Genomic DNA, 25219 nt, shown 5'->3' with positions numbered 1-25219 from the left:
GTATATATTATTGTGGTTATTGTATAGAGACTCGCGCTCTCTGTATATATTACTATTTTTATGGTATAAAGACTCGTGCTGTCTGTATATACTCATATGTTTATTGTATAGAGACTCGCGCTGTCTGTATATACTCATGTGGTTATTGTATAGAGACTCGCGCTGTCTGTATATATTATTGTATAGAGACTCGTGCGGTCTGTATATATTACTGTGGTTATTGTATAGAGATTTGTGCTGTATGTATATATTATTGTGGTTATTGTATAAAGACTTGTGCTGTATGTATATATTATTGTGGTTATTGTATAGAGACTTGTGCTGTCTGTATATATTATTGTGGTTATTGTATAGAGACTCGCGCTGTCTGTATATATTACTGTTTTTTTGTATAGAGACTCGTGCTGTCTGTATATACTCATGTGTTTATTGTATAGAGACTCGTGCTGTCTGTATATACCCATGTGTTTATTGTATAGAGACTCGTGCTGTCTGTATATACTCATGTGTTTATTGTATAGAGACTCGTGCTGTCTGTATATGTTACTGTGTTTATTGTATAGAGACTCGTACTGTCTGTATATATTATTGTGGTTATTGTAGAGAGACTCGTGCTGTGTGTATATATTACTGTGGTTATTGTAGAGAGACTCGCGCTGTCTGTATATACTCATGTGTTTATTGTATAGAGACGTGTGCTGTCTGTATATACTCATGTGTTTATTGTATAGAGACTCGCGCTGTGTGTATATATTACTCTGTTTATTGTATAGAGACTCGTGCTGTCTGTATATACCCATGTGTTTATTGTATAGAGACTCGTGCTGTCTGTATATACTCATGTGTTTATTGTATAGAGACTCGTGCTGTCTGTATATATTACTGTGGTTATTGTATAAAGACTTGTGCTGTATGTATATATTATTGTGGTTATTGTATAGAGACTTGTGATGTCTGTATATGTTACTGTGTTTATTGTATAGAGACTTGCGCTGTCCGTATATACTCCTGTGTTTATTGTATAGAGACTCGTACTGTCTGTATATACTCCTGTGTTTATTGTATAGAGACTCGTGCTGTCTGTATATACTCATGTGTTTATTGTATAGAGACTCGTGCTGTCTGTATATATTACCGTGTTTATTGTATAGAGACTCGTGCTGTCTGTATATACTCATGTGTTTATTGTATAGAGACTTGTGCTGTCCGTATATATTACTGTGGTTATTGTATAGAGACTCGCGCTGTCTGTATATACTCATGTGTTTATTGTATAGAGACTCGCGCTGTCTGTATATATTACTGTTTTTTTGTATAGAGACTCGTGCTGTGTGTATATATTACTGTTTTTTTTGTATAGAGACTCGTGCTGTGTGTATATATTACTGTGTTTATTGTATAGAGACTCGTGCTGTGTGTATATATTACTGTATTTATTGTATAGAAACTCGTGCTGTCTGTATATACTCATGTGTTTATTGTATAGAGACTCGTGCTGTCTGTATATACTCATGTGTTTATTGTATAGAGACTCGTGCTGTCTGTATATACTCATGTGTTTATTGTATAGAAACTCGTGCTGTCTGTATATACTCATGTGTTTATTGTATAGAGACTCGTGCTGTCTGTATATACTCATGTGTTTATTGTATAAAGACTTGTGATGTCTGTATATGTTACTGTGTTATTGTATAAAGACTTGTGCTGTATGTATATATTATTGTGGTTATTGTATAGAGACTCGCGCTCTCTGTATATATTACTATTTTTATGGTATAAAGACTCGTGCTGTCTGTATATACTCATGTGTTTATTGTATAGAGACTCGCGCTGTCTGTATATACTCATGTGGTTATTGTATAGAGACTCGTGCTGTCCGTATATATTACTGTGGTTATTGTATAAAGACTTGTGCTGTATGTATATATTATTGTGGTTATTGTATAGAGACTTGTGCTGTCTGTATATATTATTGTGGTTATTGTATAGAGACTCGCGCTGTCTGTATATATTACTGTTTTTTTGTATAGAGACTCGTGCTGTCTGTATATACTCATGTGTTTATTGTATAGATACTCGTGCTGTCTGTATATACTCATGTGTTTATTGTATAGAGACTCGTGCTGTCCGTATATATTGCTGTGGTTATTGTAAAGAGACTCGTGTTGTCTGTATATACTCATGTGTTTATTGTATAGAGACTCGCGCTGTCTGTATATACTCATGTGTTTATTGTATAGAGACTCGTACTGTCTGTATATATTACTATTTTTATTGTATAGAGACTCGCGCTGTCTGTATATACCCATGTGTTTATTGTATAGAGACTTGTGATGTCTGTATATGTTACTGTGTTATTGTATAGAGACTCGTGCTGTCTGTATATACTCATGTGTTTATTGTATAGAGACTCGTGCTGTCTGTATATATTACCGTGTTTATTGTATAGAGACTCGCGCTGTCTGTATATATTACCGTGTTTATTGTATAGAGACTCGTGCTGTATGTATATATTACCGTGTTTATTGTATAGAGACTCGCGCTGTCTGTATATATTATTGTGGTTATTGTATAGAGACTCGTGCTGTCTGTATATACTCATGTGTTTACTGTATAGAGACTCGTACTGTCTGTATATACTCATGTGTTTATTGTATAGAGACTCGTGCTGTATGTATATATTACTGTGGTTATTGTATAGAGACTCGTGCTGTTTGTATATATTACTATTTTTATTGTATAAAGACTCGTGCTGTCTGTATATACTCATGTGTTTATTGTATAGAGACTTGTGCGGTCTGTATATATTACTGTGGTTATTGTATAGAGATTTGTGCTGTATGTATATATTATTGTGGTTATTGCATAAAGACTTGTGCTGTATGTATATATTATTGTGGTTATTGTATAGAGACCCGTGCTGTCTGTATATATTACCGTGTCTATTGTATAGAGACTCGTGCTGTGTGTATATATTACTGTGGTTATTGTAGAGAGACTCGCGCTGTCTGTATATACTCATGTGTTTATTGTATAGAAACGTGTGCTGTCTGTATATACTCCTGTGTTTATTGTATAGAGACTCGCGCTGTGTGTATATATTACTGTGGTTATTGTATAGAGACTTGTGCTGTCTGTATATACTCCTGTGTTTATTGTATAAAGACTCGTGATGTCTGTATATATTACTGTATTTATTGTATAGAGACTCGTGCTGTCTGTATATATTACCGTGTTTACTGTATAGAGACTTGTGCTGTCTGTATATACTCATGTGTTTATTGTATAGAGACTCGTGCTGTCTGTATATACTCATGTGTTTATTGTATAGAGACTCGTGCTGTCTGTATATACCCATGTGTTTATTGTATAGAGACTCGTGCTGTCTGTATATACCCATGTGTTTATTGTATAGAGACTCGTGTTGTCTGTATATACTCATGTGTTTATTGTATAGAGACTCGCGCTGTCTGTATATACCCATGTGTTTATTGTATAAAGACTCGTGCTGTCTGTATATGTTACTGTGTTATTGTATAGAGACTCGTGCTGTCTGTATATACTCATGTGTTTATTGTATAGAGACTCGTGCTGTCTGTATATATTACCGTGTTTATTGTATAGAGACTCGTGCTGTCTGTATATACTCATGTGTTTATTGTATAGAGACTCGTGCTGTCTGTATATATTACCGTGTTTATTGTATAGAGACTCGTGCTGTATGTATATACTCATGTGTTTATTGTATAGAGACTCGCGCTGTCTGTATATACCCATGTGTTTATTGTATAGAGACTTGTGATGTCTGTATATGTTACTGTGTTATTGTATAGAGACTCGTGCTGTCTGTATATACTCATGTGTTTATTGTATAGTGACTCGTGCTGTCTGTATATATTACCGTGTTTATTGTATAGAGACTCGTGTTGTCTGTATATACTCATGTGTTTATTGTATAGAGACTCGCGCTGTCTGTATATACCCATGTGTTTATTGTATAGAGACTTGTGATGTCTGTATATGTTACTGTGTTATTGTATAGAGACTCGTGCTGTCTGTATATACTCATGTGTTTATTGTATAGAGACTCGTGCTGTCTGTATATATTACCGTGTTTATTGTATAGAGACTCGTGCTGTATGTATATATTACTGTGGTTATTGTATAGAGACTCGTGCTGTCTGTATATATTACTATTTTTATTGTATAAAGACTCGTGCTGTCTGTATATACTCATGTGTTTACTGTATAGAGACTTGTGCTGTCTGTATATACCCATGTGTTTATTGTATAGAGACTCGTGCTGTCTGTATATACTCATGTGTTTATTGTATAGAGACTCGTGCTGTCTGTATATACTCCTGTGTTTATTGTATAGAGACTCGTGCGGTCTGTATATATTACTGTGGTTATTGTATAGAGACTCGTGCTGTCTGTATATACTCATGTGTTTATTGTATAGAGACTCGCGCTGTCTGTATATATTACTGTGTTTATTGTATAGAGACTCGTGCTGTCTGTATATATTACTGTGTTTATTGTATAGAGACTCGTGCTGTCTGTATATATTACTGTGTTTATTGTATAGAAACTCGTGCTGTCTGTATATATTCCTAATTCTAATTATATATTCCTGTGTTGATTTCATAGAGACTCGCGCTGTGTGTATATATTACTGTGGTTATTGTAGAGAGACTCGTATTGTCTGTATATACTCCTGTGTTTATTGTATAGAGACTCGTGCTGTCTGTATATAGTCCTGTGTTTATTGTATAGAGACTCGTGCTGTCTGTATATATTACCGTGTTTACTGTATAGAGACTTGTGCTGTCTGTATATACTCATGTGTTTATTGTATAGAGACTCGTGCTGTCTGTATATACTCATGTGTTTATTGTATAGAGACTCGTGCTGTCTGTATATACCCATGTGTTTATTGTATAGAGACTCGTGCTGTCTGTATATACCCATGTGTTTATTGTATAGAGACTCGTGTTGTCTGTATATACTCATGTGTTTATTGTATAGAGACTCGCGCTGTCTGTATATACCCATGTGTTTATTGTATAGAGACTTGTGATGTCTGTATATGTTACTGTGTTATTGTATAGAGACTCGTGCTGTCTGTATATACTCATGTGTTTATTGTATAGAGACTCGCGCTGTCTGCATATATTACTGTGGTTATTGTATAAAGACTTGTGCTGTATGTATATATTATTGTGGTTATTGTATAGAGACTTGTGCTGTGTGTATATATTATTGTGGTTATTGTATAGAGACTCGCGCTGTCTGTATATATTACTGTGGTTATTGTATAGAGACTCGCGCTGTGTGTATATATTACTGTGGTTATTGTATAGAGACTCGTGCTGTCTGTATATATTACCGTGTTTACTGTATAGAGACTTGTGCTGTCTGTATATACTCATGTGTTTATTGTATAGAGACTCGTGCTGTCTGTATATACTCATGTGTTTATTGTATAGAGACTCGTGCTGTCTGTATATACCCATGTGTTTATTGTATAGAGACTCGTGCTGTCTGTATATACCCATGTGTTTATTGTATAGAGACTCGTGTTGTCTGTATATACTCATGTGTTTATTGTATAGAGACTCGCGCTGTCTGTATATACCCATGTGTTTATTGTATAGAGACTCGTGTTGTCTGTATATACTCATGTGTTTATTGTATAGAGACTCGTGCTGTCTGTATATATTACCATGTTTACTGTATAGAGACTCGCGCTGTCTGTATATAATACTGTGTTTATTGTATAGAGACTCGTACTGTCTGTATATAATACTCTGTATATTGTGTATCCGGAATCAGGGTTAGGGTTATAAATATACAATGATTTTTATCTACTGTGGAATAATTTAAATTTACGGGGGTCGATTTTCATGGATTGCTGAATTTGTTCGGGTTCGTATTTACGTAATTTCGTGGATTTATATATTTGTAAGAAAGATAACTCTGGAATGCAATGATGATTCTTTGTTCGTTTAGGATGTAAATTCGTGGGTGAGGGGTACCCTAGAATTCCACGAAAATTGAGGCACCACAAAATCTAATGATTCCACAGTATAAGGTCTCAGCAGGGCAAGCACAAACATTTTTAAAGAATTGATTTCAATTCTAAATATATTCATATGCTACTGAATCTCATACATGTATAAGCAGATTACACCGCATACAGAATATAGTTTAAATACTACAATTGGTTCAAAATATTTTTCAACCCAGGTTCGAGTATTCTTGAACTGTGTCGTTAATGAGACAAGAATGTTTTAAAGTAAACATGAGTGTAAGAGTTTACAATTTATTTACAGAAAATTAATGTGATATAGGAATAACAACTATGAACTTCGAAAAAACTTAACAAGTGAAATTATTTTTTGAACAAGTGAAAATATTGAAAAATAACCGTAGTATTCTGGGAAGGAATAGATCTAAGAAAAACAAAATACATCTATAAAGTACAGTAATGGACTCCCATACTTTTCAAAGTGAGTCAGAACCTTGAAAATAACTTAAAAAATACCCTACACTCTCTTTCCAGTGGAATATAAACTACTACTTATAACTTATATGTCCTATGTAGAAAAAAATCTTATTTAACAAAATAAATCAAGTTTTCTTTGGTACCAGATCTAATTCCCCCTAAACCAGAATTTAAGGTTGGGTTTTAACAACAGAAAGAATTTAAATCATTGCAGAAACGGGACAGTAAGAGAATTTACTCAATTTAGGCGAGAAAATCATGCAGCAAAAGCTTGCACCGTGTCTAGCTAATATTAATAGGAAATAAGGAAAATGACCGAACCTTGAGGTGTTTTACGACAACCGGAAATAAGTTGAGCGAGCCGCGTTCAAGTTTTTATATCCCCTCTAACCAATCAAAGTCGACTTTACAATACCCCGCACAACAGGCGAAACATGAAATCTGAAACGTTTAAAGCTAAGACTTTTGACCAATCAGAAACGTTGTTTTAGAAATAACTTCGAGAGAACTGTCAAAATGGAAGACCACGAAAGAAATCAAAAGAATTAAGGACAGGGTAAATAATTTAAACAGTAAAGGTAACATTATTCACATTAAATAAGGAAATAAAGACTGAAATTATAAAAATCAAAACTATTACACTTCCTTTCTACTCAAAAATAAAATTAACAATTTTGCTATAAAACATATTCACAAAATCGTTTTGAATAATTAAGAACTACAACATATGAAATTTCAGAATATGTACATAAATTTTTTAAAATCTTAATTTCTTGACGTCGCCATTGGCGTCCAGTGAATAACGACAGTCTCTTAGATTTGTAGAATCTGGATGGTGGTCAAATAACACGGGATATGATTCTGACTCCGCTTTCCTCTTCCTGGATGATTCATCCCTTAGATCGTGGTGGATTGCTGGCCCAAAATATCTGAATTGCTTAGGGTTCACATATTTGCTGTTCAGCATGTACCTCCTCTCTATGGCTGTGTGGATACTTGGATGTCGTTTCTGCATGTGCCGTCTCAATCAGACATCTTAATGTCCTTCATGTTACAGGAAGAACACAAGTACAGAAATACCATTCCTTTGTGAAATTTGGCATAATGTGTCCGGTAATTACTGATGACTCTATAAAAAAAAACTTCACCCACAATATGCCATTTTTGGTCTATCAATTTTAGAAAAATTAAAGAACAATTTAGAATAAATCTAAGAGGATGTTTTTTATTCATAACCTGAGCCAAACTGTATTGAGCAATTGTTTCCTCACACCAGATGTTTGAAGCACTCAAGTAAATGCCCAAACCTACCTCAGTTTGACGTTTTCCGGGAAAATCGCATAAATTTGCCAACTTCAGTCTAAAAATTCACATGGGCCGCATTACTCACAACTCAATTTTGTAAAATAAAATTAAAATGCAGAGTTAGATTAACAATTTCCATTAAAAAAAAAAACCAACTCTTAATCAATGCGGCCATGCCGAAAAAAAAATAACAAAAGTGTCGTCTGGAAACGTCAGATTCCAAAGAAGTCAATACATACATCAAACGTAGTTGACACGACTCAAAAAGAAACAGCAAAGAGGTGAGTTTTTATGTTGTTATATATTTATTAAATAAAAAATCAATATCTAAACGAGTAAATATGAGAGCCATGGCCTATGGTGAGAAGGTACAGGGGAAGGGGGTTGTGTGTTGTGGGGGTTAGACCTATCGTGTTTACCTGTAGCGCGGAGTAAATGTTACATATGTATGTTCGATTCCGAAGTCCGTTCCGATGGCTTTAAAAGTATCGGTTTCCTTACCATTTGTTACTTTAGAAATTATATTGTTCGAAACAGAATGAATGTTCGAATCAAACATACAGTACAAACTTATACGGCCATATGTAAACATTTCAATTACACAGGTCCAGCATGTACACATGTATTACGCATGGAGATGTGCATTATATGTACAGACAGTATGTTCTATCGTATGAATCTGTCCAATGGTTGTACGTTTATTATACAGTTCAAAGTTTATAAAATATAAAGTCTGTCAATCGTTACTGTAAAATTGTAGCAACGTGGTACACTAGCAAATGTCTGCATATAACGGCAATATTTCAAACACGGCAGTTGGCTTTATCTATTTTACACATTTTTGCTTGAAAATTGGACGCACAATATTCATACATCGAACGGAGGGGACACAACTATCGTTTGCTTTCTATTTCAACTATTTAAGTTTGTAAATTCATAAGTCCCTTGTATATACTTGGAAAGAAACCTACAAAAACACACAGAAAGATTGTTTTTAATGAATTCGGTCAATTTAAATACATATCAAAGTATATCTTGTTAAATAATATTTGACATAACTTGTGTTGAAATGTAGAGTATTCACTTAATTATATTTATTTACTTTTTTTTCAATTAATGGGCAATGATTCTAAATGGAAAACATAGATTACTAGTGGTGGATCCTACGTTTTTTTCTTTCGTTTTGTTTTATATATATATCAAACGCTTTAATTGATTTTAGAATTTTTAGTTTGTGATATAGACAAAATTGATATTGAATGTGTTTTAAATCTTAGAAAAAAAACCCCAACCCATCTCTAAAGGTGAAACAGCAATATTCACACACACCCCCCCGAAAATGTATTGCAATACTACTGATAATTTTTCTGTTATTTATATTATTTCATGTATGCATATGTGCATGGTTTTTGCACCAGTTTTCTTTTTGGATTATGAAAAGAGTTTACTTTTTCCTTAAAATAGGATATTGGAAAGGTCCATTAAACAGACCCGGGTTGGGAGATTTCAGGCTCTTATGGACTATATATAGAAATGAATTAACCATGTAATATATTGTTGTAAATCCCATACCCCTCTATATTTCACACTGACATTAATCAACAAAACATTTGAAGATACACATTTTCATTCAGAGAAAAAAAAATAATCCCAAGATTTTTAATACAATTTATTTATTGATTCACGAAGCATTAATTAACAAGTTAATTGATTTATAATTAGATTTTAGGAAAAATAACCCAGGCGGGTTTTAACATTGTAACGACTGTTGGATGTATATTATAAAATATATGGTAGGACACCAAGAAGGTATCTACCTGGTACCTATGAGGCTCGTTACAATAATAGGGTTCGAAGGTACCTATCTATATCAATGAAGAAAATGTATAATAGTTAATACAATAATTTATTGATAGTATCAAAAACACAAGTATAGTCACAGTTCAATTGCTCGGCTAAAATGTCTTAGTAATAAAACACTGATGGAAATCCGGTGTTGATCGGTGCCCGGTGCTACTAGGTGTCCGGTGTAATTAATTGTCCGGTGTTGGGTGCTACAGGTGTAGTCGTTCTCGAACACTACGACTAGTCTAGTATACTACTAGATTATAATAGCATCAGGATTACAACCTGAACTAATTTAATTATACGTAAAATCCAACCCGCAACATCTATAGCATATCATGCATATAGAACATTGTTAAACTAAGTACGATATCTAAGTAACTCGGTGCAAGGTGCTTCTGCACCGACTCTAAAACTACTCCGTGCGTAATATACTAAAGTCCACCACCCTAAATCTATAACACCGTCATAGACTATATATTCAATGAACAGGGATATATCATATGCATGCCATGCAAATCTACCGCTACCAAGTATACATTCATACAGAAGATATAATTAATCAATTCTAAATTCAACGCACCCGAAATGTGCGGTGACGGTTCAACTTTGCACCGAACTATAAACTTATCTAAGTTTTCTAATTTATATTAAATCCAACTAGATCCGTTGAAATAACAATAACTTTAATAACTATAAACTATGAAATATAACTAGTAACTAACTGGGAGAGACCTTGCGTGTCTCCCAGGGACAGAACCCCGAGTGCATCTGTAGCCGTGTGAAAATTTTGTAAATAACTTTTAAGTTTTATGATTAAGTTTTATGATAAGTCAATATATGTAACTAACGATGCGTTGATAGAAATACAACAACAGCGTAAATCCTTGTTAAAAGTTCGTGTTTATATTTCATTCAAATAGAATAAACTGAAATGCCCTGTAACAAACAGAAAGCCGCATATCAAAATGACATGAAAATGTACATCACGTTAAATACATATATACATTTTATACATGTTATATATACATATATTGTATCATTTGAAACTTAGCATAAAGTTATATCAAATGATATTCAAGCACTTTAATCACAATTTATAAAAGTGATCCACCGAACTTATTTATATTTAATAAGTGAGAAAAATAAGATTAAAAACAAAATATTTATATTATTGCTTTAGTTGACTTTTATATTGCTTAAACAGTCTAAATAGTATAACTTACCAAAGTTATGGACTTTAGGCTTGATATTTATCAAATGTAAAGCTGTAAACTATATTTCAAAGCTTCTTTGGTGCAACTGCAATAAAAGTTAAACATGCACTTTGTTAGATATTAGCAATATAATTAAGAGCGCCAACAACTGCGATGCTATTGCTTCCATAAAAACAAAGAAAAACCAGACATACCACGATGGCGAAATAACTCCAACTATAACTAAAACTCAAACGTCTGTACACTTCAAACCCACTGGACAATATGAAAAAATCCAACCCTGGTCTAAAGTCACATGACTATAAGAGGCGCCAAATGCTCACCAAACTTTTGGCGGGAAAATACTAATTACATCAAATTGGAAATTAAATAAAATCAAAGCTGCTTGCCATTGTTTTGGCATAAGTTTCTAGTAGAACTTTATTATACAATCTTATCAATTGCAAATTCAATTCTTTTTAATCATAAAACTTAAAAGTTATTTACAAAATTTTCACACGGCTACATTCTCCCCCTCTCCATGAAATGATGTCCCATCATTTAATGATACTATGTACAATGTTTTCAATCAATGAAGGAGATGTAGATTTTAAAATATTGGAGCAAAACAAATTTGCTAACAACTGTGCTCTCTCTTGTCTGTTCTCAACCTCCTGTGTTTGAGACATAACATAAGCGTCATGCCACTTTGGTTTCTTCCTTGTTCTTGACGAACGTCTAACCTCCTGTACTGAGTCATCTTCTACTAGCTCCTCCTCAGCTTGTACTTCTGCATGATCATGCGCTTCATGGATTTCCAATGGCTGTGGTGCCATAGTCGTATCCTTCTGTTTATCATTGTGTCCTCTTTCAATTTGTATGGTGACAAATTGTTCTTCATCTTCACTATCTGATTCCTTTCTCTGTTCGTCCTGTTTCTCCTCTATCCGCGGATTTCTTTCTCCAAGGCCTTTTCTCTCTGCTGGTTTAGGCCTAAATGTCGTCCCAATAGGAATAATAAGATTCCTATGAATAGTTTTCTCATGCCCATCCTCAGCTGTAATTACATACACAGGAATATCTGTATTCGGTTGAGATTTGATAGTGTAAATTGTTTCTTCAAATTTGTCTGCAATTTTGTGTTTTCCATCATATGTCAATATTTTCAATAAGACTTGATCCCCTATATTCAATTTCTTTGCTTTAGCTTTCTTGTCAAAATTCATTTTCTGTTTATGCCTGGAAGATTCTGCTGTATTCTTTACTAATTCAAAGGTTTCTTTTATTCTGTCCCTTAATTCCGTAATAAATTCGCTGTACGATTCCTTTGTGTTGTGCTCCTCAGGTAATCCAAATGTTAAATCTATCGGTAATCTAGGTTTTCTGCCAAACATTAGTTCAAATGGAGAATAACCAGTACTTTCATGTTTTGTACAATTGTAAGCATGAACCAATGAAGAGATATATTTTTTCCAGTCTTGCTTTTCCTTATTCTCTAAAGTTCCTAACTTATTGATGAGGGTCCTATTAAATCTTTCTGTCATGCCATTACACATCGGATGGTATGGTGTTGTTCTTGATTTTTCCATTTTTGTTATCTGGCATAATTCTTTGATTAAATTGCTCTCAAACTGTGCACCTTGGTCACTGTGTAATCTAGCTGGAATACCATAATGTACAATGAAATTATTGTAAAGTGCTTCTGCTGTTGTTTTCGCAGTCTGATTCTTTGTCGGAATTGCCTGAGCATATCTTGTGTAATGGTCTGTAAGAACTAAAATGTTGGCGATTCCTCCTTTGCAAGGCTCTAATGTTAGATAGTCTAAACAAACTAATTCTAGTGGATAAGACGATGTGATATTCACCATTGGTGCCTTCTGACATGAGGATTTTCTTCTCAAACATCTCTCGCATTTCTTAATCCAATTTTCTACATCCGAGTTCATGCCTGTCCAAAAAAATCTATCCCTTAATAAAGAAAATGTTCTATCCTTCCCTGGGTGACCCATATTATTGTGTAGTCCTGTTAAAGCTATAGGTGTAAGTTGATTTGGCAATACAAGTTGACTGATGATGTTGTCTTGACTCTTAATTTCTCTGTATAATACCCCTCTTTTTAATTTCAAATTGTTGAAGTTCCTACACATGTTCATATGATCTTTGCCTTTTGGAATTTTGTGTTTCACTGGAAGAGCTTTTGCCTTCACTGCATTTATCCAAAATCTAATAAGTGGATCATCTCGTTGAATTCTCCGAAGTTCTCTCAATTCTAGCTGAGCCAATGGTTGTCCTGGAAACTCTGTTGCTTCAATTATATCAAAAGGTTCTACTGTTTCTACCATATTAATGATGTGTTGTTGTACTTGCACAGAGTTGTATACTGTTTTGACTGTCTCCGAACTGATGTTCTTATTGGAATTAGGATACCTAGATAAAGCATCAGCGTCTGTGTTCTGTTTTCCTGGCTTATAAATAATATCGAAATCAAAAGCTGATAATGCAGAAACCCATCTTTGACCTGTGGCATCTAACTTTGCTGATGACAAAACGTATGTTAAAGGATTGTTATCTGTCTTGACGGTGAATTTATGCCCATAGAGATAATCATAAAATTTCTCTGTAACTGCCCACTTCAAACATAGAAATTCCAACTTCATGGCATGATAATTTTCCTCAGATTTTCCTAATGTTCTGCTAGCATAACTAATAACTCAAACGTCTGTACACTTCAAACCCACTGGACAATATGAAAAAATCCAACCCTGGTCTAAAGTCACATGACTATAAGAGGCGCCAAATGCTCACCAAACTTTTGGCGGGAAAATACTAATTACATCAAATTGGAAATTAAATAAAATCAAAGCTGCTTGCCATTGTTTTGGCATAAGTTTCTAGTAGAACTTTATTATACAATCTTATCAATTGCAAATTCAATTCTTTTTAATCATAAAACTTAAAAGTTATTTACAAAATTTTCACACGGCTACACATCGACTATCAAATTTCACAAGAATTAATATGAATTTCTAAGTACTCAATAAATTTACTATACTTTAATTCTCTAAAATTCCCTTTCTTGTACTATCTAGATAATTTTAATCAGCTACGTATTTTAATACTTAAAGTATTTGCTAAAATAAAGGAAATACCTCAACTTCGGTGCAGCAGTCGGTGCCAAACTTCGTAATGTAATATATTTTGCAGAATTCTGTCGCCGCGGACTATGATTCGCGGCTTTTATATCTTGACGCAATGGTGCAGCTGATTACGTCATGTACTGTACCTAAAACTCCTAAAACATGCTTTTCTCAATAACGTGATATCTTCTGACTTACTAATATAATTCGTATATAACTTAGTAATTTATCTATGATTTTTAATGTAATCTAAGCATTTTATCTATAAAGTTTCATTTCTAAAACTATTGAAGTGTCGACGTGTCCTTCCTAAATCCGGAAAATATCCGTCTCTATCATACGGATTCTGTAATTATCGTGCGAAAAGCATTTCCTGTCTCTACGTCTAATGACATCCAGGTAATAAACAAATGAGAATTTCTAACACTTTTAAGTGATATCAGTCTTAAACTCTATCGGAATCATCCTAATAAAAGTATATCTCACGGGCGCAACAACATGAAGATAAGATTTTCATCCAACCCAAATTGTATTTCAATTATATGAAATAAATATTTCAGAAATGTCAAGGAGTGGTCCCAAATTCTTTCTCTGTTTCAACTGTTCATGGAGAGTAAAACCAAAACACAGATCCAGGATTTCGAAGAAATATAGGACAGTGATCACCACTCTGATAGGGAGGACACCATCTGATCATGATTTTCTGTGCATTAGATGCCAGAGAATGTGTGTTGCTCCCATATTAAACAGCAGAATATCAAGTCGGTTAGGCCACAGGTTCAAGACAGTCAAGCACCATCATCATCAGCAGCAGCTCTTCCAATTAGTCCCCCATCTGTTTCACTCCCACTCCCATGTACATCAAGAGAGCACGCTTCATGCTGTATCTGCAAGCGACCAGGTCCAAAGTTAGGTGTAGTCCCAGTAGGAGTAAGGCATGCAATCTTCATTTCAAAAGAGGTCATCATTCCTGCCGGGGCTCGCTGCTGTACAAATCACCTACAACAAGACATAGAAGAACTTAAACATCTTGCTGACAACACCATGTTCGATAAAACAGGAGTGACGCAATTAATCAAGTTTTTGGGATTTGAAGTTTGAGAAAAGAGAAAATAAGGTTGGATTTTGACAACAATGAAAGTCCAACTGACAGTGACTATCAGAATATCCTGGGAACCCCTAAAGCTGCTTTTGAGGACTTGCTGACATATGTAAATCTGTAGAATTTGGAAACTTGTGCTAGATGAAAGGTGAAGATAACGAACAGTGATCAATCTCATAACTCCTACAAGCAATGCAAAATAGATAGTTGGGCAAACACGGACCCCTGGACACATCAGAGATGCAATCGGGTGCCTTGGAGGTGTCAGCATCCCCTGTCGACCGGTCACACCTGCCGTGTGCCCTATATTCTGATCAGGTAAACGGAGTTATCCGCAGTTAAAATCAGTGTGCCAAGAACGGCTTAACAATCCGTATGAAACATTTGACCCAATGATAGGTTGTATTCACGAACTAGATCGTTATAACGACCATAGAATTTGCGAAATGCTGACTTCAATCGAGACTGTTGAAACCCCTGTACCATCAACTTGTTTGTCAGTAGCTTACCTCGATTTAAAAACTCACTATACGCAGAACAAGCTTTCGCATATCGAATCAGTTGAAATATATAAACACCGTATGCAGGTGATAATGGAAAATTGCTGCATAAATATGGGAAGTTGACGATGGAAAAGCTGAAATCATCCCGTTTGTCATACAGTTGAGTAGTTTGCCGTTAATGTCTACTTTCAATAAAATATCTTAGTATGAAGCAGAAGTGGACGACTCTGTGGTGTCCTTTATTTCAAGCTCACAGGGATATATCAAATCGGCATATGAATGAAAGCTATTATTGTTAATAGACAAAACGTCATTGATATATTTAAATGTCGAATGGAAGACCACAGCGAGATATTTTTTTCTTCTCACGTAGAAGTTTTTGAATAAATTCTGCTTCATATGAATATAGAAACAGGTCACCTAACAAAGTAGCACAACTCGTGCCCATGGGAATTCCAACAGACTGTTAGAAGACCTGATCACCAAAGATCACGAAGATATTGTCAATGAGGAACTCTAACATATTTTTTATTTCAACTTCAGAGTACTTGTGCGTGGAATCAGAGTGGTGTTTAACAATGTAAGTTTTTGAATGACTGATCACTAGATATGAATATTTGCGTTTTCCATTTTTGTTGAAGACGCAACTGTCTATGATGTCAAAAAGTCTAGTCTTTAATTTATCGTGAGGAATGGTCGTGTATAGTTTTGAAAAGTCATAGGTTTTAATGTTATTGATTTGGGAAAAATTCTGCGATTTCAAGTTTACTAAAAGTTCTTTAGAATGGTCGTGTAGATAAAAGATTCATAACAATTCTTTACCAGTGATGCATTTGTTGACAATAAAAAGGGTATTTTATTTTAGCAGAATAAATACTTCTTCTTCCAATAGTCTGCATATCACCTGGTGTATTGTCGCAGACTTATTATATACTACTAGTATTATCATTATGGTACTTAACTGGCGAATAAACAAACATGATTTGTAAATGTTATTTCCTGTATAGATCACTGTTCGTTATCTTCACCTTACATCTACATGACACTTCTATTTTTGGGAAAATTATGAAAATAGACCAATTTAGATTATTTCTCATTCTGTGACATTTACAAGCATGTATACATTACATGTAAATGCAATATAATCCAAACAATTTAAACTACGGAACTTGTATCTAGATCTAATTCTGTGAAAATGATTCAAATCCATATTAATGCTTGAAAGATTTTAGATTACAGCTCATGATTTATGTTCTGTCAGTAAAAAATGTATTGCACAATCAAAATTGTTGGTTAAAATACTTCAATATCTTACATGATTAATACGTATAGGACTATACAATTATTGATAAAGATGAATACCGTAAAATTTGTACAGTATAATTTTTCAAATCGTATTTCAGAGTCAATATTGTTGTGTAGCCGGGAAATTACATATAAATATCTGGTGTATTACCTTAACAGACGACTAAATTAAGGTATGCTTCTAAAGAAGGGGCAAACAGAACTGACACTCAAGCAGGTTGGATTAGGTGACGTAGGAATAGACCAGGGTCAGAGGTCATGCATAAAATGAGTACGACTTGGGAGAATATGAACTAACAATGCGTTTACACTACACTATATATACTGACTCTGATCCCCTATATCGGTGTTGTGTTGTTATTATTCACGCTATGAAATCTACATGTACATGAAACGATAAAGATAATTTAATACTTACTATTAGGTGACTACAGTACTTTTCCTTTAATCAGGTTTCACAGCAAATGCTCGTTGAACGTGTAATTCCGAGTAAATTCGAATTGAACATGTTTTGACGAGACGCGGTGTCAACTTAGTTTGTTACCATTGGTATCAATACTCGGTCGTTGTAATACAAAAAAAAAAAACCCACTAAAAAATAAAACCCCATGATATGATATGATATGAAACAGAATTTTGTTCCAATGATTCACTTCTATCACCATATAAATAGACTACTGTGATGAAGTTAATTTTCATTTTGTTAGTTTTTTTGTGGTATTGTCTGTAAATAGTTGTTTATGCTTGTAAGGTGTTTCCGTAGTGTGAGTGTTGGTCGCTAAGGCTATTTTTAGCATACCGGTTTGGTCAGTCAGAGTAGCGGCTGTTTGTCAAGCGTGCTGCCACGTTTTCATGCTGTCCAGCAGGGGTCTTTTCTTGGCGAATTCCAGAAGAGTCTGGGTAATGGGTAGCCAGAGAGACAAACATTTTACTGTGTGGGCATAGGTTTTCTCCAGCCGGTAAGCTATTTTTGTGTGAAAATATTTGCGAGGTTTCGGGTTAATTTTCTCGTGTATTGTGTTTTCAATTTTGTTGTTACCCAAGTCACTTTGTGTATAGGTTTTAGGTTAAGTTATTGCTATTTCAGTGCAGAGGGGATTTAAGAAGCTATCTGGGCCATATCAGTCAGTACTCTCAGCATTTCAGTAGGTGCTCGGCGTGGGAATCAGAACACGTGAGACAGTGCTGTATGTACATGGGTGTTCCACGTGGTGGACTTGGCAATTATTTTGTGAGCCTAGTGTTGCCATTGGTTTGAAGTCGGCGTTACCCAGTATCGTTGTTCAGTGAGAGACCTGTGAGTCCGGGACTGGAAGCGGAGGGGTTGTTCGCGCTGTATGGAGGCCTGGTGGTGCCAAGTGTGACGTGGCGTTAAATTGAATTGTGCTGAGTAGCCAAACTTTCATATTGTGTTTCAGTAAACTAACATTTTATCAAAAAGGAATTTGAGAAATTTGTATAAAACGTAATTTACTACTGTTTAACTTTTTCTGTAGTTAGCGGAATTAGCGACTATATTCGAACCATTATGTAATACATTTATTACCAGTTATATTTTCAGCCTGGAATGACATACTTGTTGTATTAACTATTGAATTGTCTTGACAGTTATACGTTATATTGATTGTCAATATTGCCAGGTTTATTATACCAATTTATATTTCTTTCTCGGTGAGAGAGTATGGGTGTGTGAATGTGAAAGTGTGATTTCTTTGTTTTTCAAACATCTCTATATTTCTTATCTTATTGCTAAATAAATTTTCTTTTTATTTATTCTACGATTTATCATTTTCTCTACTCCTACACAACATCCAAAAGAACTTCATTACAACTACATACTATGTTTATTCTTCTTCTTATTTCAGTATTTTAAAATTTAAGTAAAAATAATCTAAAAGTAAAGTTGAACAATCACGGCTTTGAACATCATTTCCAAACTATTTCTTATTTCTATTTCCCAAATTTGGTCAATAACATTTAACCAATGCTTATTGTGATCATTGAATAAGCTATTCTAGCCATTTGAATGCATATAACTTGATATATTCAGAAATTTATAGGTTCATGTACATTGTACAAGGTATTGCCGAGGTTTATTGTTGTGACCTGTATCCCGAACCGTTAATTTTTTAACATCAAATCACACAATATTCAATGTCAAGTAACAAAAACGTATAGAATATATGGAAAAAAGAAAAACATTTCTAGAATGCCTATATCCTAAAGAATATCATATATAGAAATAATCGATATCTGACGATAGGCCGTTTTTCATGGTTCGTGGGTCATGTTCTTTCCGGATGTAGAGCCTTGCACTGGACAAGTCAATCCCTCAAGAGGCTGCTCTGTCGCCAGATCATCATTCAGTGAATCTATTTCGTATTTAGGGACACTAACTTCTATCACGTCCATTTCTGTGAAAATATGAATCAAACAAAACATAAGCCTTATGGTATTCTGTCATTGTAACTAATTAAAAGTGCATTTACTTTTTGGTTGAAATAAAGCTAATGAATTACAGCTGTCTCTAAAATCTGAATATCACACTAAACTGAAATATGAAATTAATCTATGAACTAAGTAAAGTACGAAGTAACTTTGACTTTCACCTGCCTATGGTGTTTGTATCTCTCAACTGATTTGATATGCAAGAGCTTGTTCTGACTATGGTCAGAAATCGAGGCAGGCTACTGACAAACAAGTTGATAGTGGAGGGATTTCAACAGTCTCGTTTAAAGTCAATATTTCGCAAATTCTACGGTCGTTGTAACAATGTAGTTTGCCAATACAACCTTTCATTTGGTCAAATGCTATCTGACTTGTTTCATACCGATCTTTAGGTCGTTCTTGCCACACTGATTTTGACTACGGAAAACTCCGTTTATCTGATCCGGATGTAGGGCTCACGGTGGGTGTGACCGGTCGACATGGGATACTTACTCCTCCTAGGCACCTGATCCCACTTCTGATATATCCACGGGTCCGTGTTTGCCCAACTCTCTATTTTGTATTGCTTATAGGAGTTATGAGATTGATCACTGTAAGTTATCTTCATCTTTCCTTGGATTACTAGTATCAAAACTATTTCTTTTTGAAATGGACAGGTAATTAGAACTTAATTTCAATGTTCTAATTAAACATTAGACTAGATGATGGACAAGTTTATAATCATTTAGCAATAAAGTAAATTCAAACACAGAGATACAGACGTCTGTATTCACTTTAGTGGCCATTGCTATTTGTACTATCAAACAAATTAACATTTGGAATCGCCAAACGAACACTTTCGGTTTGGTATCAACAACAGTAAGGGGGATAACTTCGTTATCATCTACAGTATGACAATAAATATTATCATTACTCTCAATGATGGTTATCATTAAATTACCGAAATGGATTAATCTAATAATTAACTGAAATAAACTGCTTTAGATTCTAGACATTTAACTAATATAATCGACTACGGAGTCGCGTATCAACACAACGACCCTCATCGATAAAACATCCAATAAACCTGAAATACAGCAAGTTAATATTGAAGTCAAATTTCAAAATAGAAAAGTTCAACACTAGATGTAATTTGTTAACGTTTGGGATAATCTTAAAATTGTTACATTTGTTTTTGGTTTCTACAGTCAACCTAAATCACAAAAACTAATTATTCAATGTATAAACTTGTATTGAACCAAATTTATAAAGGTAAAGTTGGGGTTGGCTGTTAAAGTAAATAGATATCTCTTGGCCTAACATGTCTACAACTCTTTGTTTGTTTACACTCTGCCACAGGATAACCTTTCATTTCAGGGGGGTCTTCAATAAAACTTTCTTCCCTAATGAGACTTTTTTTGAGAGGACACAAGGGTGGGTAGGAATTTCTTAAGTTTGTTCTTCAGGGGAGACAATTCCTGGTACCCAATTTCTTGGTGGAAGAGCTCTAACCCTAAAATTTGAGCTGATGTACATTGACGACTAAGGGTTATTGTTTAGGGTTAACTCTATTTTTAGGGGTTTTCTCTATTCTATAAGTAGTGTCAGCTAATTTTCCTGAAGAATCTTGTATGGACCTGTCCATCCGAACCCTAATTTAAATCCTGCTTTTGTAGGATACCAAGATGCTGTTGAAGGTTGAAAGTTTTTGTGCACAGTCATAGATACCTACAAGAAACAATGTTACTTAACCACTCAACATATTATAAATCTGATCATTAGACGAACTTACAATTTTATTGTTATTTCAAATTTCCAATATATCGGCTTGAGCATCATTGAAGAGACATTATTTGTCGAAATGCGCATCTGGTGCATCAAAATTGGTACCGCATAAGTTTTACATTCAACAGGACAGGTGTGTGTTTTAGTATGTGGTGAATTTCCTTAAATTAATTATCATCATTTAATTAAATTTAATGGTTGTGAAATTTCATGTCTAAACATAAGTAAGTTGGGGGAACAAGATGTACTGTCATGTATTGTAGAACGATAGGCCATTAGTACAAATGGCAAAGGCTCATTGCTGGTGTAACCGGTAAACAGGGGATGCTTACTCCTTCTAGGCACCTGATCCTACCTCTGCTATATCCTGGCCCCTGGATCATGAAACATCTTAAGCTTAAGTCAAAATCTGAATATTGCAATGAAATGATTAAGAAGACAACCATCCCAAATAAAATTGATATTCTGTATTGCTTTATCAAATTTCTAGAGTCTGTAAATATAAAAGTCTCAGTCCAAAAGCAATGAACATCTTACAGATGATTGAAATTTTGACTTAAGTCTGATTTTGCTACATGATCTTGGGACCAGGTGTCCTAGATTGCCCTGTACTTAGTTTGTATTATTGTATGGATTTATGAGATTGATCACTTTTCGTTATCTCTTTTCATTGATGTTGGAGTATCATATGTAACGATGTTAGTATAAACGCCCAAACTTTGAGTTGGAGTTTGGAAAGCACAATATATATCTACATAATTCTTTTTATCATTTGATAAATAGTTCACCCCATGTATATGTATAAAGTAGAACTTGGCAATTTCTCATTAAACGAAATATTCTGACCTTTAATCTAACTTGTTATAACAGGACATATTAATCTATTCTTTGTCAATATGAACTTTATCATTAAACAAGATACAGATAGTATATATAGTATCGGTAAAGAGATTCAAATCAGACGTGAACGGGACAAGGAAGGCCATGTTAGATTTTCAGGTGAGACAAATTTTGTGCACATCACAGTGCAACCAATGTGTTATAAATGTGTGAGAGCGCGGGGATAGTATTTGTGTAATATGTATGTATATTGCTTACATCATTATGGATCAAATATTAATTATCCTGAATTATGTTAATGTGAAATTGTACGAGGTTTTGTGCAAAATGCTTTAACAAATTAAATTTGATTTATTTACAAATCTTGTTCATTTCTCCAATTTTTTCATATCCTATAAGTGGGAACTGATGTTGAAAAATAATGTTTCTTAATGTTATTGACAGTGAAGTACTTCTATCGCAAAGACATCAGAAATGGACCCCCGTCGCAGTGCCCAGTACGTCCTTCTGTGTGACTACTGTAAAACACAAGCCCTACAAAGCCACTGCGAACTTTGTCAGACAAACCTTTGTGTCATTTGTGTCGGTAAACACCTCTCAGATTCATCTAGAAAACACCGAGTCGTACCATTCATAGAAATCGGTTCTACTCCTTGCTACCCTAAATGTCTAAACCATGCCGAAAAACAATGTGAACTTTATTGTGAGAAATGCGACATTCCTGTCTGTTCTACCTGCATCTTCTCTGGTCAACATGAAGGACACAAGTTATCAGATGTTATGAAAAAACTCGACGATAAAACGGAAGGCTTACGAAAAGATTTGGAAGAATTAGAGGCAAGAATCTATCCCCGATACGAAGAAATGGCCTCTGATATCCAAACTGATACAGCTGACTTAGATGCGCATTACGGGAAACTGACAAAAAATGCTGACCAACAAGGCGAAGTCTGGCATCAAGAGATCAATACCATTGTCGACAACCTAAAATCTGACATCGAGGACATGAAAAACAAACATCTGGCTGTTCTAGGCAAGTCCACGGATGACATCGCACACAGCATTGCTGATCTCAGACAGATCATTCAGGATCTGAAGAAAACACTGGAATCCAACGATTTATCCCTAGTCTCTCAATACAAATCTAGGAATGACGAGTTCAGACGACTCCCTCCTAAAATCCAAGTTACAATATCAAGTTTCACTCCTGAGAAGATAAACACTGATCAGCTCCATGGACTATTTGGTTCTCTAACACCATTATCCATTACAACAGAAGAGCACGGCGAAACAATAAAGGCACCAGAGGCTGATTCTCTGCCAGGCAAACCATTGGTTGATAAACCGCGACTCACAAATACCATACACACTGGGTATGAACCACACAGTGTTACTTGCCTCAGCGATGAAAAGGTCTGGACATCTGGAGATAGCAGCACCATGAAGCTCTTCGACCTCCAGGGCAAACAATTGAGGTCAATCCAAGCCAATCTAGGGAACGAGCCAGGAGACATATCAGTGACTCGAGGCGGGGATCTGCTCTTTACTGACCCTAAAACAAAAACTGTAAACATAGTGAAAAATAGAAAGATACAGACTATGATCAGTCTATGGGGGTGGACACCTCTCAATATCTGCAATACTTCCATTGGTGACCTCCTAGTTACTATGGTCAGTGATGATAGAAAACAATCCAAAGTTGTCCGTTACTCTGGTTCCAAAGAAACCCAAACCATTCAGGTTGATGATCAAGGTAGACCTCTCTATTCATCTGATGCTACCAATAAATATATCAGTGAGAACCGGAACCTGAATATCTGTGTGGCTGACAATGAAGCGAAAGCAGTAGTGGTGGTCAATCGGTCAGGAAAACTCCGATTTAGATACACTGGGCATCCCTCTAATTCCAAGGAATCATTCTATCCATTCGGTATCACTACAGACAGTAAGAGTCAAATCCTGACAGCAGACTGTGTCAACGCCCGTATCCACATCCTGGATAAGGACGGACAGTTCCTCCGTTATATTGATAACTATGATTTGCGCCTTCCATGGGGTTTATGTGGGGACACGAGAGATAACCTCTTTGTGGCTGAATTAACTGGTAAAGTGAAGAAAATCAAGTACCTATAAACAATATGTCAGTGACAGCTCAAATAATGTGGTATTACAATTAAAACATCATATTAATGACAAGAAGAAAGTCTCTGCTGATTATATAAACATCCAACAATATTCACTCCAGTCATGGATTCAATATATCCCAGTCAACTCCAAATAAAAGGAAACCAACCTTTTCCATATCTACTTCATATTTGGACGTTTTACGGAACCAACAACTTAAATTTATGACAAACGAGATGACTTTAGCTTCTCAAATGTCAACTTTTCACATTTATGTTGCAACAATCCCTTTTCAACTGCTATGTGCTTATGTCTTCCTTCTGACTCGATAAAACATGAACTAAGACAGGCTACTGTGACAAAAAACATGAACTAAGCAGGCTACTGTGGCAATTGAGGTGATATTAAAAGGTTTTATCATTTAAAGTTAGCAGTTCGGAATTTCTATTGTCACTATAACGATCTAATTTGCAAATAAAATCTGCATTAAGACTGAATGCTGTCCGATGTGTTTCATATCAATTGCGAGAAATTTCACCTACTGATATTCAATACGGATTACGCCATTCAACTTATCAAGATAGAGAGTTCAAGTGGGTGTGCTACCAGTCAATTTGGAATCCTTATTGTAAGCACTTGCTCCCACCTTTGGTGTAATTGGGAATCAATATTTGGCTTAGTATCATTTATTTTTCATCTATAATCATGTTGCTAGTTACTTTAGCAACCAGTGCGTTGATTACAGCTAAATTCACAGTGTTAATTGCGTTATACCTATTGTGTTAATTATGGATAATAAATCAGTTCTTAACTTAAACTGTGTTGTTTGCAGATGTGTTTAAAATGTGATAGATTTGACAACCCCCCTTGATGTCTTATTCAGCATGCGTAGGATGATCCACTGTATAGAATTTAAGTACTTGTAGTCTAAACTAGACATAAAGCTAAAGCATTACCACACGCATAAAGCAGATCTTCTCAAACCAAGGATATTTGGTCCACTCCGCTTCCCATAAACCATTGGTAGATTACGCCACTAAAATTTGCTTGCGGTAGCGACACCTTGCGGATGATCTGAATTTAACTTTGTGATCTAACCAATTGGTAAATGTCTTTCATGATATTGTTAGTTACTGTCAACA

General features: G+C 34.9%; 1 protein-coding gene and 1 long non-coding RNA gene across 2 annotated transcripts; both read left to right on the top strand.

Moving 5' to 3' along the window:
• The first annotated feature begins 17585 nt into the window (after positions 1-17585).
• On the top strand, positions 17586-18675 carry LOC130048428 (uncharacterized). The gene is made up of 2 exons (XR_008797215.1): positions 17586-17860; positions 17989-18675. It is a non-coding gene; the product is annotated as an uncharacterized LOC130048428 (long non-coding RNA).
• Positions 18676-22051: 3376 nt separating this feature from the next.
• On the top strand, positions 22052-24894 carry LOC125654583 (uncharacterized). The gene is made up of 2 exons (XM_048884560.2): positions 22052-22112; positions 22398-24894. The coding sequence occupies exon 2, from the start codon at positions 22428-22430 to the stop codon at positions 24084-24086; it is 1659 nt and encodes a 552-aa protein (XP_048740517.2). The 5' UTR covers positions 22052-22112; positions 22398-22427; the 3' UTR covers positions 24087-24894.
• The last annotated feature ends 325 nt before the right edge of the window (positions 24895-25219 follow it).

The sequence above is a fragment of the Ostrea edulis genome, chromosome 7 (assembly GCF_947568905.1).
Source record: "Ostrea edulis chromosome 7, xbOstEdul1.1, whole genome shotgun sequence".
NCBI lineage: Eukaryota > Metazoa > Mollusca > Bivalvia > Ostreida > Ostreidae > Ostrea > Ostrea edulis.
This window is presented reverse-complemented; position numbering and strand designations above follow the sequence as displayed.

Coding starts and splice junctions, on each gene's coding strand:
- LOC125654583 (XM_048884560.2), top strand. CDS start 22,428: ATGGACCCCCGTCGCAGTGCCCAGTACGTCCTTCTGTGTGACTACTGT.